Source organism: Miscanthus floridulus, chromosome 11 (assembly GCF_019320115.1).
Source record: "Miscanthus floridulus cultivar M001 chromosome 11, ASM1932011v1, whole genome shotgun sequence".
Taxonomy (NCBI): domain Eukaryota; kingdom Viridiplantae; phylum Streptophyta; class Magnoliopsida; order Poales; family Poaceae; genus Miscanthus; species Miscanthus floridulus.
In genome coordinates this window covers 77,260,157-77,273,225 of record NC_089590.1, presented here as the reverse complement: position 1 = coordinate 77,273,225, position 13,069 = coordinate 77,260,157, and the positions used below count along the sequence as shown (strand labels likewise).

Sequence of the window (13,069 nt, the reverse complement as noted above, 5' to 3'; positions counted from 1 at the left end):
CCGAATGGAGTTACCGCCTTCTAGAGTAACCGACCGCACAAGCATTTAGCCGACCGCTTGTTTTGTTTGCCGAACACCCTTCTTCCCGCATGTGGGTCTACCTGTCATCTTCCAGAATCGACCAAAATCTAGTGTTAACACTTTTGCTGCGCATCATCACGCTCATGGTAGGCCTGGTCGTGCTCTTGAAAAGCCTGGTCACGCTCCTCGCGAGCCGTGCCATGTTCCGAGCGAAGCCTCTCCATGGTTTGGAGCAGCTCATCCCACTCCTTGCGTAGCTAAGCGACCGTTGCGGCATCTAGGCTCACCCTCTTCTCCAGGGCCACGAGTTTCTCCTCGGACCCTAGCTTTAGATCTCTTTCCTTCTCAACCTCGCCTAGAAGGTCAAGGATCTGCTGGCGGGTCTTGGAGTCCCTCTAGAGCAGCTCATCCTGCTCCTTCCTAAACCTGGTGGCTTCTTCTTCATCCTTTCACAACCTCACTGATAGGGCCTCGAACGCCTTCTCGGCCTCATCAGCAACCCGATGGGCCTCGACCACCCACGACTAAAGATTGGCCACCTCCTCGGCGAGGGGAGTTAGCTCGGCCACCCTCTGCTAGGCGACAACAAGCTGAGTGGCCACCTCCTCGTGTAGCTATGTCTTCTCGACAAGGCGGTCCTAGGTCTCCTTCTATTGACGAAGGAACTGAGACTTCCCCCAGCTATGAGCTATGAGAGACTACGGAAGACGATGATCAGGATACAAAAAAATAGAAAAAGGAATATAATGGCAAGAAGCATGATGAAACAATACCCCGCTAGAGGGAACAACAACATCATGCAATGCACCCATGGCGTGGTTCAGGGCCTTGAGCACGGACGTGATCCCCATGTTGAGGCTCTCCCGCTCTATGCTCTCGGCGGTGGCATCAAGGGTGAAAAGCATCGATGCCAGATCCTATGGATTTGTCCACAAGAGCAAGGGCTCACCCCACACAGGCGAGCCACTGCCCACCAATGTCAGGGCCAGGGACGACTCTCCACCGGCTCTAAGCGCCGCCGACCCCTATCGTCGTAAACTCCCTGTCGGGACGATATCCGCTCTAGTGATGGAAGGGGTCAGCGATGCGGATGCCGACCCCTCTCCTAGCACCACGACTCCTGGGGACCCCTCGGCCGTGTCCCCCCTTCATTTAGTCCATGCTAGGCGCCATCGCTTGGGCCGCCGATGGCACAGGTCATGTCGGTGCCTCAGGCACCGCTGCGGTTGCGCCCGGCTGTGACCCATCTGTCACGGCCACCGCCACCTCCACCTGCATCGATGGGGTCATAACTAGCTATGCCACACCCACCATGGTTGGCAGCCCCATATGTCTCACCGTCGGTAGCAGTATCACGGCCGTCATCGGCTGCTCTACGACCTTTGAAGGCGCCCCTTGAGCCCCTGCGTCCACCCGTCCTGCCGAGGGCACGGGTGCCACCATGGGCAGCGCCTGTCCGGTCGGCGACATGGTCACACTAGCGCCATTCCCACCCGAAATGGGCTCGGCACCAGCCGACGGCTGCCACCTCAATTGGAGGGCGACACTTTTCTTCGACGCCAGCGCCAAAGGATTACGCTATCTGCCGACGCTGCAAGGGACAAAAAGCATAAGTCATGATAAAATCTGACTAAAATAGGAAAAACCGAGGAACTGATAACTCAACTCAGCGCCATCAGGCGACATATGTGTTTGGGGGTGAACCCCCTGACCCTCGCTCTGCCTCGTCAGAACGAGGCTATTTTGAACCCGTCCTCGGCTCTAGGGCAGAGGGACTCGCTCCCCTTGGCTCTTGGGGCACGACAGCGGAGCCGCCCACCTCTGTTGGCACCTCAGGCGTGATGGTAGAGCTGCCAAACTCCCTTGGCTCCTAGGGTAGGCCGACGGTATGGTCCACCTCTGTCGGCTCCCTAGACGTACCCTCCCCTCCGTGGAATGGGAAGGGTCTCGACGTCTGCAAGGATGAACTGATACCTGTTAGTGCATCCTCGTTCTCTAGGTTATCCCACTCGATATCATCGGCTACCTCATCATCGTCTCCTTCGTCATCATCGTTGTCAGTGTCCTCCCCTTGTTCTTGTGCCTATAGATTCCGCTGCTTCTTCCTCTTCTTGTCCTCCTTCTCCTTCCTTAGGCACTCACCCTCAGCGTGATTCGCCGTCCTCATGGCCGAATCCCTCGGCAACGGTGCTAGGTGATCCATGAGGATGAGATCCCTCGGCTGGTCCCGACCCTCTCAAGGTTAGTATCAGGGGTCAAGAAATCAATAGAAGGAAAGTCAAGGAAAAGAAGAACTTACAAAGATGATGTAGCCCGACTCTGGCCGCATTAGAGGATGCCCCAGCACCAGGTAGACAAAGTCGAGGGAGGCACCCGCGTCATCCCACAAAGGCTCCATCGCCTCCTTGATGCGTTGTGCAATCTCGGAGTTGGGGAGCGTCCCCTTGGCGAACGCCGTTCCATCGAACGATTCCTCAGGCGCCATCGCATATAGTAGGAGCACACGCGTCATCAATGGTGCCACCCTCCTTGCGTGGTAAGTCCCGATGACGCCCGACCCCTTCAAGCCATTCTCCTTAAAGATTTGGATAGCGGCGATGTGGTCTCGGATCTTCTTCTTGTCCTTCTCTGGGATGCTCCACTTCCTCCACGACTCCAGGGTCTCTTCGATCCAGCGCCCGATGAACTCCGATAGAGGGGCAACGGCATTGTTCTTGAGGTAGAATTACTGCGAATGCCACCCCTTGTTGGACGTCGAAAGCCACATGGACCGGTACTCATCGACCCGATTATTCCAAAGTTGGATGCCAGCGCACCTCATCGGCATGTGCAGCTCTGGCCTGCCGCTTTTCTCCCTCTTCTTCTAGAGGTCGACGGTGAAGAAGTGCCTCCACAAGTCGAAGTGAGGGCTGATTCCTAGGAATCCCTCGCACAGCGCGACGAACGCCGCGATGTGCTGGATCCCATTGGGATTGAGATGCTGCAACTAGATCTTGTAGTAGTGCAGCAGCCCTCGAAGAAATTTATGTGCGGGAGTCGTGAGCCCATGCTCGTGGAAGTGGGCGAACGACACCACATAGCCGTCGAGCAGCGACGACAAATGCTCGTCACCGGGCAGCAGCCACTCCTCAGCCGAGGTCCACGTGTGGAGAAGACCGCGATGGATGAGGCCCTCCATGCGTTGGGAGGTGATGTCGGAACAGCACCATGGATCCATTAGAGATGGGAGCGAATGGATGCGAGCTCAACGGCGGCGGAGATGCAGAGGCAGGAAACCTAAGCGATGGCGGTGGCGGCAAGGATGCAAGTGTGCGTATAAAATCCGGAGGGCTAGCCCTTTGGTTTTATAGGGGCGACGGGTGTGAGGAAACCAACCGTCCGCCTAGATCTCCACGCCTGCCATGACCTACCACCACGTCTCAAGTGTGGCCTTGTGGGGAACTGCGAATCAAGTGTCTTCTACGGAAATCATCCTTATTGTGATACCATATCCCAATTGACGATATGGGTATATATACATAATAGTATAAAACCCTTTATAAACCCTAGAGAACTTCAGTTTTTTACGAAAGTGGGACGATAACCATTCTGAGGGGACGATAACCATTCTGAATAGACCTTCAGGTACACTGTAAACAACATATATTTTTCCACCAGCAATTTTTTGTGCTTTACATTAGATCTCTTATCTCTAACTCCGTGCACACAACTTAGTAACTTACAATCACACGATAGCAAAATAACATCTGCATCGAGGCATGGATTGTTGTCATTGCATCTCCCGCTGGTTCCACTCGAGTATCGCTGAACGAAGGGCCCTGTTCGGCACGAGAAGGCTGTGCTCGAGCTTGAGGTTCGTCATAGGTGATGTGTTATGCCCACTGTCAAGCCAGCCTCTAATAGCCTCACCCTCATAAGTGAATCCATCTGCGGCAATGTAAGGATCGTTCATGGTCTCCTGGCCACCATCACATTACAGCTGGTAAGTTTAGACATTTCGTTTTAAGTGTTACTATGTGGCAATGACAATTCTTTATATTTAAAAGGGCATGCATTGAAAGCATCACAATTTTGACACCGCAACCGTGCCATGTTTCCAATTCAGTATATTTAATTGTTAATCTTTTGCTTCTTTTTTTATAGTTTAATTAGCTAACACTAAAACTAGTATATGCTATAGGATGACTAAAGTATTTTCATGGACCATATGGTCAACAGATCATGCATTTGATACTTGGTGATTGGATATCGGTTGAAGATATGTTATGCCTATTGTTTACCTGCAAGATTGGACATATGAAGTATGATGGGATGCAAGTGTCATCTGATGGAGCTGTGCATGACAGTGGTCGTGCTGTCATTGAAGCTGCCTTCATTAGGGGCTCAACCACTTTCCACACATCCACTGTTAGATTTGGCCTTCGCCTCCTACTTAACTCAGCACATCTCAAGGCAATATGCGCAAGTTGGTTAGCTTGTATGAAAGGCCAACTTCCAGCAGTAGTATCAATGATGGAATGCAGGTTTTCTTTCTCAATGGCATCTTCCACTATTTCGGCAATCCTTTGAGGTTGTTTCCCTGTCAATAGACGCATGATGATAATGCCAAGGGAGTACACATCAGATAGCGGTGTCAGTTCACCAGTGGTCAGAAATTCAGGATCCATATAAGAGAAGGTTCCTCTTGGGTTTGTTGTTCGGTAAAGAGTTGTGCTGCAGGTGTTTGTCTGTATCAACAGTCGAGAAATTCCAAAATCTCCTAATTTGCTGGAATAATTGGCATCAAGAAGAATGTTGTCTGGCTTTAGGTCACCGTGAACCACAGGGTGAGGTTTGTTTGAATGAAGGAAAATGAGAGCAGAACACATCTCTCCAATTATTCGAGTGCGGGTCTGCCATGTGAGTGGTGGCGTGTTGTTCTTGCATGCTAAGCAATCTTCAAGGCTTCCATTTGGAAAGAACTCATATACTAGACCAAAAGCTTCTGGGCATGTACCAATCAGCGTGACAAGGTTTGGATGCCTTACTGTGCTGAGAACAGAAGCCTGCAAGGAATCAGTTAGAAGATTATCATACCAATGCAAGTCACACTTCCTTGTAACAGAAAATGTAGTTTTCATACAAAAATGATTACTTACCTCTTGATGGAATTCTGATTGCCCCTGCATGCTTTCTGGATGTAGCAACTTTATAGCTACTGTTGTATTGCGGAGGAAACCTTTATAGACACTTCCAAAACCACCTTCACCAACCTTGAGCATTGGATCGAAGTCTTGTGTTGCTTGCTGCAGCTCAATAAGAGAGAACTTGGTGTTTAGTGCTTCAGATGGTGCAAAAACTCCCTGCCGATTCTTTTCATGTAGTTCAGCGGCTTCCCTTATGGCAACATCTCTTTCCTGTTGTATCCTGTCACAATCTGCTTGGAGCGCTTCTAGTTGGTGTTTGTTTCTTGCTAGCTTATCTTCATTATCTTTAACATACAGCTCGATCTCACTTATTTGTTGTTCTAGTGTGACCTTCTGTTCATTTGCATTGTATAGTGCAGCATATGCTTCTTCTTGCTGTCTTCTCATTACATCAATTTCTTGCCTCTGTCTTTCATGCATTTCCTTGAGTGCCTTCTGCTGCCTTAATTCATTCATATAAGATTTTTCCAATTCTTTGGTCTGCAAGAACACATATTATTTCATTAATAAACAAACATTCAATCTGGATTCTGGACTAGCATAGTGAATGAGCAAAGCCTGTACCTTTTGAAGAGCTGATTGCAGTTCTCTTTCAGCATTTCGCCGTTTATTGCATTCTTCTTGCACTTCTTTTTTCAAAAGCTGTATTTCAGTGAGAGTTTCCTTAAGTTTATCCTGGGCCATTAAATTTGATGTATCAGAACCTATATGCCCCATTTAGGACTATGAGATAACCCCCACTTTATATCTCAACAGTAGCACACAGAACATACCAGGTCATGTGGTGTTGGTGAAATATGGTCGTATGAGTTGTCAGTTGAAAGATGCATATTTGATCCAACTTCACTTATGTCATCGTGCTCAACCACTGCTGTTCTAGAGATACTGGATGCCCCATCATTTGGTGAAGAACTGGGATCAGAGTTCTGCGATCTGCCTGAGTCAACAGAGAAGTCCTCTAAACTCCATGGTCTCCTTGGCTTGCAATTGAAAGTGGACTCAACATCTTCAAATGATTGAAGCAGTGTATCACCAGTTTTTTCGGATAGAGAGCAAGGTACATCTGCTCTTGATCCTCCCATATCATTCGCCATACTTACATTTGAGCTTGACGCTTTGTTCTTTGAATCGTGGATCATCATTGATCTCATTTGGCTAGAAATGTTGAATACTGGTAGTGGTGCTGTGTTTTGTGATGCTGGTGCTGCAGGTGCGTCTGCATTGCTGCCCCTGTCAAATTGACAGTTAACAATAACAACGAGGTACTATACTTGTCTGAAAAAGAGAGTTGATAGCACACTGTAATATGCTGATGTAGATTAATGATGAATCACTATATATATCCTAAACGGCTAGACACAGATAGACAGCACAAGAGATAAAGAGTAACTTAATTTAGGTGGCTTACTACCAACCCATCTCAACCTTACCTGATAACAATTAGAGATCCTTTGCAAGTAAACCATATCTTGCATGGTGAATCTGCTCTCTCCATTATCTTCAGTGCTGTTTTGGATGTTGGTGCTTTCATTGTCCTAGGATTAGATAACATTTGTTAGGTTGGCAATTAAAGGAACTATAATCTCTTAGCGAACCTTTTCTTATTCTTTGCACTCAAAGTTCATAAGATGGGTTTTTAAAACAAATGGGAACCTTCACATCAGTTTTCAGCTTTTGTATCCATAGAACTTTTGGAGTACATTAAATGCTAGATTTTAAACTATGAGCTATCAGGGAACTGCCTGCCCATCCACATTTCTATAGTTGACAAATCGTTCTTTACTAGATGGGAAGCTACTCTTGCAGTTTTGGTTACTCAACTGCTAGATTTTAAGAAGCTTATCATAATTTGGATAAACATCATACCTGGATCCTTTAATGGCTAGAGTCCTCTATTGTGGACAAATGGCAGATGCTAGAACTGATGGAACTAAAAATTTGAGACCCTACAGATGCTTGAGCCTTACTTTGAATATTTTTTGTCTGATGCGGCTCCGACGACAAGCTTTTTGATCCCATGTAAAGAAATAAGCTCGATGACCCCATTAGCTATGTCATCATTTTGAATAGCTACTATGTCGCAATTAACCTGGTACAGGAAAAATTTTATGAGCATTATGCAATATGTTCCTCAGCTCTTAAGATTCCATTCCGGTTCTTGTTCTCAAAAAAGAAAAAAAAAATTTAGATTCAGTTAACAATGACAAATAAGAGAACGTAAACAAACACCTCCAATCGCCTGCACATCAAAACATATTCGTTTAGTTTTTTCTCCATCTTTTCTCTCTCATGCTGTCTGTATGCACGGAGTTCTTGTGGTCTCATTGTGCTGTAATGAACACTTGCCCCTAGCCCCACTGGAAAAACATGAAATATGTTTAAGCAGGAAATATATGAAGTATTGCAATAATAATAGACTATGAAAGTTCTATCAACCATGAAAAAAAAAGCTTTAGTGTAGGAAGGTGTTTTTTTTTTACTTGAAGGTGTTTTGGCGTTTCATAGTGTAGGGAGGAAGTATTTACAGGGCAGTTACATGAGGCCAAGGCCCGAGTGAGAAAAAGAAGCACAAGATGAATTAAGGCACTTTCAAAATAAGCTGGAGAATTCGCCGTTTACTTTGGGCGACGTTCCTAGTTCAGATACTTACTGGTTATCATTTGGGCAGGAACGTGGACGTGAGCAATGACAATCCGGGACCTGGAGGCGTCCCTGGCCAAGTTCTGCAGCGCCCACACCAAGTTGCTCTTGCCGTGCTTGAGTTCTTGGGGGAGAGCAACGAAAATCTTGTCCTCGACTGCGACAAGCTGGCTCTCCGCGGCCTCGCCGGTGTTGCACGCAAATCTGCTCGCCGCCGTGCTGAACCTGTGCTGATGTGCCCTCTCCGGTGTCGTCTGTCCCCTCCCGGTCCTGGCATTCTCCATTTCGGAGCTTGCTCTGAGCAGGAAAGGTTTGCAGTCACGCGGTGCGCTGCATGGATTATAATGCTGCTCTCCAGGACCCGAAATTAAATTCACTGCGAAGACTCAGACGTTACAAACAAAGGCGAGGTTGTAGCATCACTAAAAATCTTCTGTCATAAGAGATCACTTTGGTATCTTGGTGACCGTATCTTCCTTGATGACCGGATATTCATGGCCTTTGGTACACTCTTCTGGCTGCGAAGTGAAACTACTGGGAACGTGCATAGGTGAAACCACCGAGTACTCTTCTAGAAGTTGTCGTCTAACGCGATTGTTTCGATGTAAAAATGCTCAGCATATTCTGAGGTTGCATTTGCTCCGGCTGCTCCTTCCTCTGCTGCAACTTTTTATATATCAAGAACTTGAACAATCACGAGATTCTTGGTCGTTTCTTTTTATCAGGTCTGCCTGAAATTCATCTAAAAAGGAGGCCAGTCTGACATGGAACCGGTAGCAAGAGGCATGAGCCTTGCCTAGGCCCACTTCTCTTGCTAGGCCGGCCCAGGTCACAACTCAAGCCCATGCTAGATGTGAGGCCCATTCCCTTGCATGGACCACCTTCCAGTCCGTGCCGTGGCCCACAGAACCGTTCCGTTCAGTGAACACAATGGCCGCCGCCCCCGCCGCCGGTTTTGCATATGCTCTCGTTCAAATTACACACCGTACCCACCGTCACCGACATGGTGTACCCGAGTGCCCCGTGCCCCACTCTTCATGCACTGGACGCTAGCGTAGGCCCGGCCTCCGGTCTCCTCGGCGTCGGAGAGTACGACTCGACAAATCGGCAATAGACGCAGACGCAGGCGACCAATCACCAATGGCAACGCGCCGGCGGCTCGACGGCGTCGAACAATTCGGGCAATCGCGCGATTCCAACTTCCAACAGCCGCCGTGGCTGCGCGCGCCGCGCGAGTCTACTTTGCCATCCGGTCATCCGCACCGAACCTGCCAGTGAACTGCAAACCTACCTACCCCTGGTCACCGGCCTCAGGTCTCCGCCCAGGCTACAAATGGAGCTCCACAACTGCGCGGCCCGCAGTTCTGCGTCCCCCTCTTCTGGCCACGGCGCGGTGCCATCCCCGCACCTCCTCTCCCGTCACGTGAGTTACTTTGCTTAAGATCATGAGTTTTTGGCTGCACGCTGTTAGGTTGATCTCCACCTTGTTGACCCAATGGCTATTTAAGTCCTTAATCCGCGTTCTGATCGGAGACGTACAATCGGTCTCCTGGCTGATGGCCCCTGTCGTGGAGCGCTATTAATAGGAGGTGGGGGCTAGGACTCGAGTTACGAGGTTCACCGCAGCCGTCAGCGCTCCACCATGTCCTAACCCTAGTCTGATCGTGAGGGTGTGCTTGAAAGGTTCTAATATAGCTAGAGGGGGTGGATAACATATTTAAAAAATCTACAAACCAACTAGAGCAATTTGATTAGTATAACAAATAGCGAAAAGTAAACTTACTCTAGCTCTACAAGAGTTGCAAGCCACCTATCCAATAATTCTAGTTACTATGATCATTAGACACATAATTTACTAAGTCACTACTTACTAAGAGCCCTCACACTTGTTACACTAAAGAGCTCAGCTAAATGAACTTAAGCTACAAAGCAAGCTCTTAATTCTAGCTACACTAAAGAGTTTACTACAACTAGTTTACGGGTATGTAAATGAGTAAGGTAATTATACCGCCGCGTAGAGGAGTGAACCACTCACAAGATGAATACTAACTCAATCATCGGGAGAATACCAAAGGACAAGAGACAACCAATTTTCTCCTGAAATTCACGTGCTTGCCAACACGCTACATCCCTGTTGTGTTAACAAACACTTGGTGTTTCGGCGGCTAAGAGGTGTTGTACGAACCTCATCCACACAATTAGACACTGCAAGAACCTATCCACTGAAAGGTCCTAATATGGCTAGAGGGGGGGTGAATAGCCTATTTAAAAATCTACAAATCAACTAGAGCAATTTGATTAGTATGACAAATAGCGTAATGCAAACTTGCTCTAGCTCTACAAGGGTTGCAAGCCACCTATCCAACAATTCTAGTTGCAATGATTACTTAGGCACACAAACTTGCTATGTAATTACTCACTAAGAGCTCTCAACCTTGCTACTCTAAAGAGCTCAACTAGATGAATATAAATAATAAAGCAAGCTCTTAATTCTAATTACACTAAAGAGCTTGTGTCAACTAGTTTGCAAGAATGTAAATAAGTGAGTAGAGTGATTATACCGACGTGTAGGGGATGAACCAATCACAAGATGAATATATAGCCAATCACCGGGAGAATGCCAAAGACAAGAGACAATCGATTTTCTCCCGAGGTTCACGTGCTTGCCAACACGCTACGTCCCCGTTGTGTCGACCAACACTTGGTGGTTCGATGGCTAAGAGGTGTTTCACAAACCTCGTCCACACGATTGGACACCGCAAGAACCGACCCACAAGTGAGGTAACTCAATGACACGAGCAATTTACTAGAGTTACCTTTTGGCGCTCCGCCGGGGAAGGTACAACTCCCCTCACAATCACCGAAGGCAGCCACGAACAATCACCAACTCGTGCCGATCCTTCACCGCTGCTCCAACCGTCTAGGTGGTGGCAACCACCAAGAGAAACAAGCGAAATCCGCAGTGCAACACGAATGCCAAGTGCCACTAGATGAAATCACTCAAGCAATGCACTTGGATTCTCTCCCAATCTCACAATGATAATGGATCAATGATGGAGATGAGTGGGAGGGCTTTGGCTAAGCTCACAAGGATGTTATGTCAATGAAAATGTGCAAGAGATATCCCTTGAGCCGGCCATGGGGCTATAAATAGAGCCCCCATCAAATAGAGCCGTTGTACCCCTTCACTGGGCAAAACACGCTCTGATCGGACGCTCCGGTCATACCGACCGGACGCTGGCCCTCAGCGTCCGGTCACCCGATGGACGCCACGCGTCACCAGCTTCAAACGCTGTTCGTCAGATTTCAACGGCTACGAAGTTGACCGGACGCTCCGGTCAAAACTGACCGGACGCTGAAGCCCCAGCGTCCGGTCGTTTCCAGTAAGCTCCCCGAGGCATATTTTTTCGACCTGACGCGTCCGGTCCACCTTGACCGGACACAGACCAGCGTCCGGTGCTCAACCCTAGCGACTGTGCCGTCTGACAGCTCGACCGGACGCAGCCCTTCAGCGTTCGGTCGCTGAGTGACCCAACGTCCGGTCAGTAGACCGACGCCAGCATCATTTCGACCAACTCCATTTCAACTCTAACTACTTCACCCTTACTCAAATGTGCCAACCACCAAGAATTTTGCATCCGGCACAATAGAAAATAGACATTTTGCATCCGGGACCCAAACCCATCTCAACCCTGCAAACACCTTGCGCACATGTGTTAGCCTTTTTTCACAAATATTTTCAAGGGTGTTAGCACTCCACTAGATCCTAAATACATATGCAATGAGTTAGAGCATCTAGTGGCACTTTGATAACCGTATTCCGATACGAGTTTCACTCCTCTTAATAGTACGGCTATCTATCCTAAATGTGATCACACTCACTAAGTGTCTTGATCACTAAAACAAAATGGCTCCTACATTTTATACCTTTGCCTTGAGCCTTTTGTTTTTCTCTTTCTTCTTTTCCAAGTTCAAGCATTTGATCATCACCATGCTATCACCATTGTCATGATCTTCGTCATTGCTTCATCACTTGGAGTAGTGCTACCTATCTCATAATCACTTTGATAAACTAGGTTAGCACTTAGGGTTTCATCAATTAACCAAAACCAAACTAGAGCTTTCACCCACAAGTGAGGTAACTCAATGACACGAGCAATCCACTAGGGTTACCTTTCGGCGCTCCGCCGGGGAAGACACAAGTCCCCTCACAATCACCGGGAGATGGCCACGAACAATCATCAACTCATGCCAATCCTCCTCCACTGCACCAAGCCGTCTAGGTGGTGACAACCACCAAGCGCAACAAAGCGAATCCCATAGCAAAACATGAACACCAAGTGCCTCTAGATACAATCACTCAAGCAATGCACTTGGATTCTCTCCCAATCTTACAAAGATGATGAATCAATGATGGAGATGAGTGGGAGGGCTTTGGCTAAGCTCACAAGGTTGCTATATCAATACAAATGGTCAAGAGAATGAGCTTGAGCCGGTCATAAGGCTTAAATAGAGAGCCCCCATGAATAGAGTCGTTGGCTCTCTGTTCACTAAAAATTCAAGGCGACCGGACGCGCTGGTCAGATCGATCGGACGTAGGACCCCAACGTCCGATCGCGCGATGTACTCCACGTGCCCCCTGCTTCAAACATTGATCACCCGATCTCAACGGTCATCAGTGCATTTAAGTTGTGACTGGACGCGTTGCTTGAAAGTGACCGGATGTAGGACCCCAGCGTCCGGTCGTTTCCAGTAAGGTTCTACTCGTGATCGGACGCGTTCGGTCATCACCGATCGGACTCACTCAGCATTCGGTCATTCTCCCTCTTCTCTGTGCGCCGCCACATCAGCATGACCGAACGTTGAACAGTGTTCAGCCTGTGTTCGGTCACATGTGTCCGGTCAAAAGACCGAGGGCGGCCTTCATTGTGCGCCACTGACCGGACATAGACCCCAGCGTCCGGTCACTGCATGACCAGCGTCTGGTGCACTCTGTGAAACCCTATCTTTTCTATATAGGGCGTCGGTGGCACCGTCGGACTGTCCGCACTCTATGGGCGGACACTCCGCTGGTGAAGTTTTGAACCCTTGCTCCTAAGTGCTAAACACAATGTGTATCACCTTTGTGCATGTGTGTTAGCATATTTTCACAAATATTTTCAAGGGTGTTAGCACTCCACTAGGTTCTAAATGCATATGCAATGAGTTAGAGCATCTAGTGG

At 48.2% G+C, this 13,069-nt stretch overlaps 1 protein-coding gene and 1 pseudogene across 1 annotated transcript; one reads left to right on the top strand and one right to left on the bottom strand.

The window, feature by feature from the left end:
* Positions 1 to 4,232: 4,232 nt before the first annotated feature.
* On the bottom strand, positions 4,233 to 5,893 carry LOC136492250 (U-box domain-containing protein 70-like). The gene has a single exon (XM_066488332.1). It carries the CDS (start codon positions 5,661 to 5,663, stop codon positions 4,233 to 4,235), a length of 1,431 nt encoding a protein of 476 aa, XP_066344429.1. The 5' UTR covers positions 5,664 to 5,893.
* Positions 5,894 to 8,850: 2,957 nt separating this feature from the next.
* Positions 8,851 to 13,069, top strand: part of LOC136493478 (branched-chain-amino-acid aminotransferase 5, chloroplastic-like) — a 43,458-nt pseudogene continuing 39,239 nt past the window's right edge.

What these genes read in the sequence shown, in the direction of transcription:
- LOC136492250 (XM_066488332.1), bottom strand. Translation starts at nt 5,663, where the DNA reads ATGAATGAATTAAGGCAGCAGAAGGCACTCAAGGAAATGCATGAAAGA.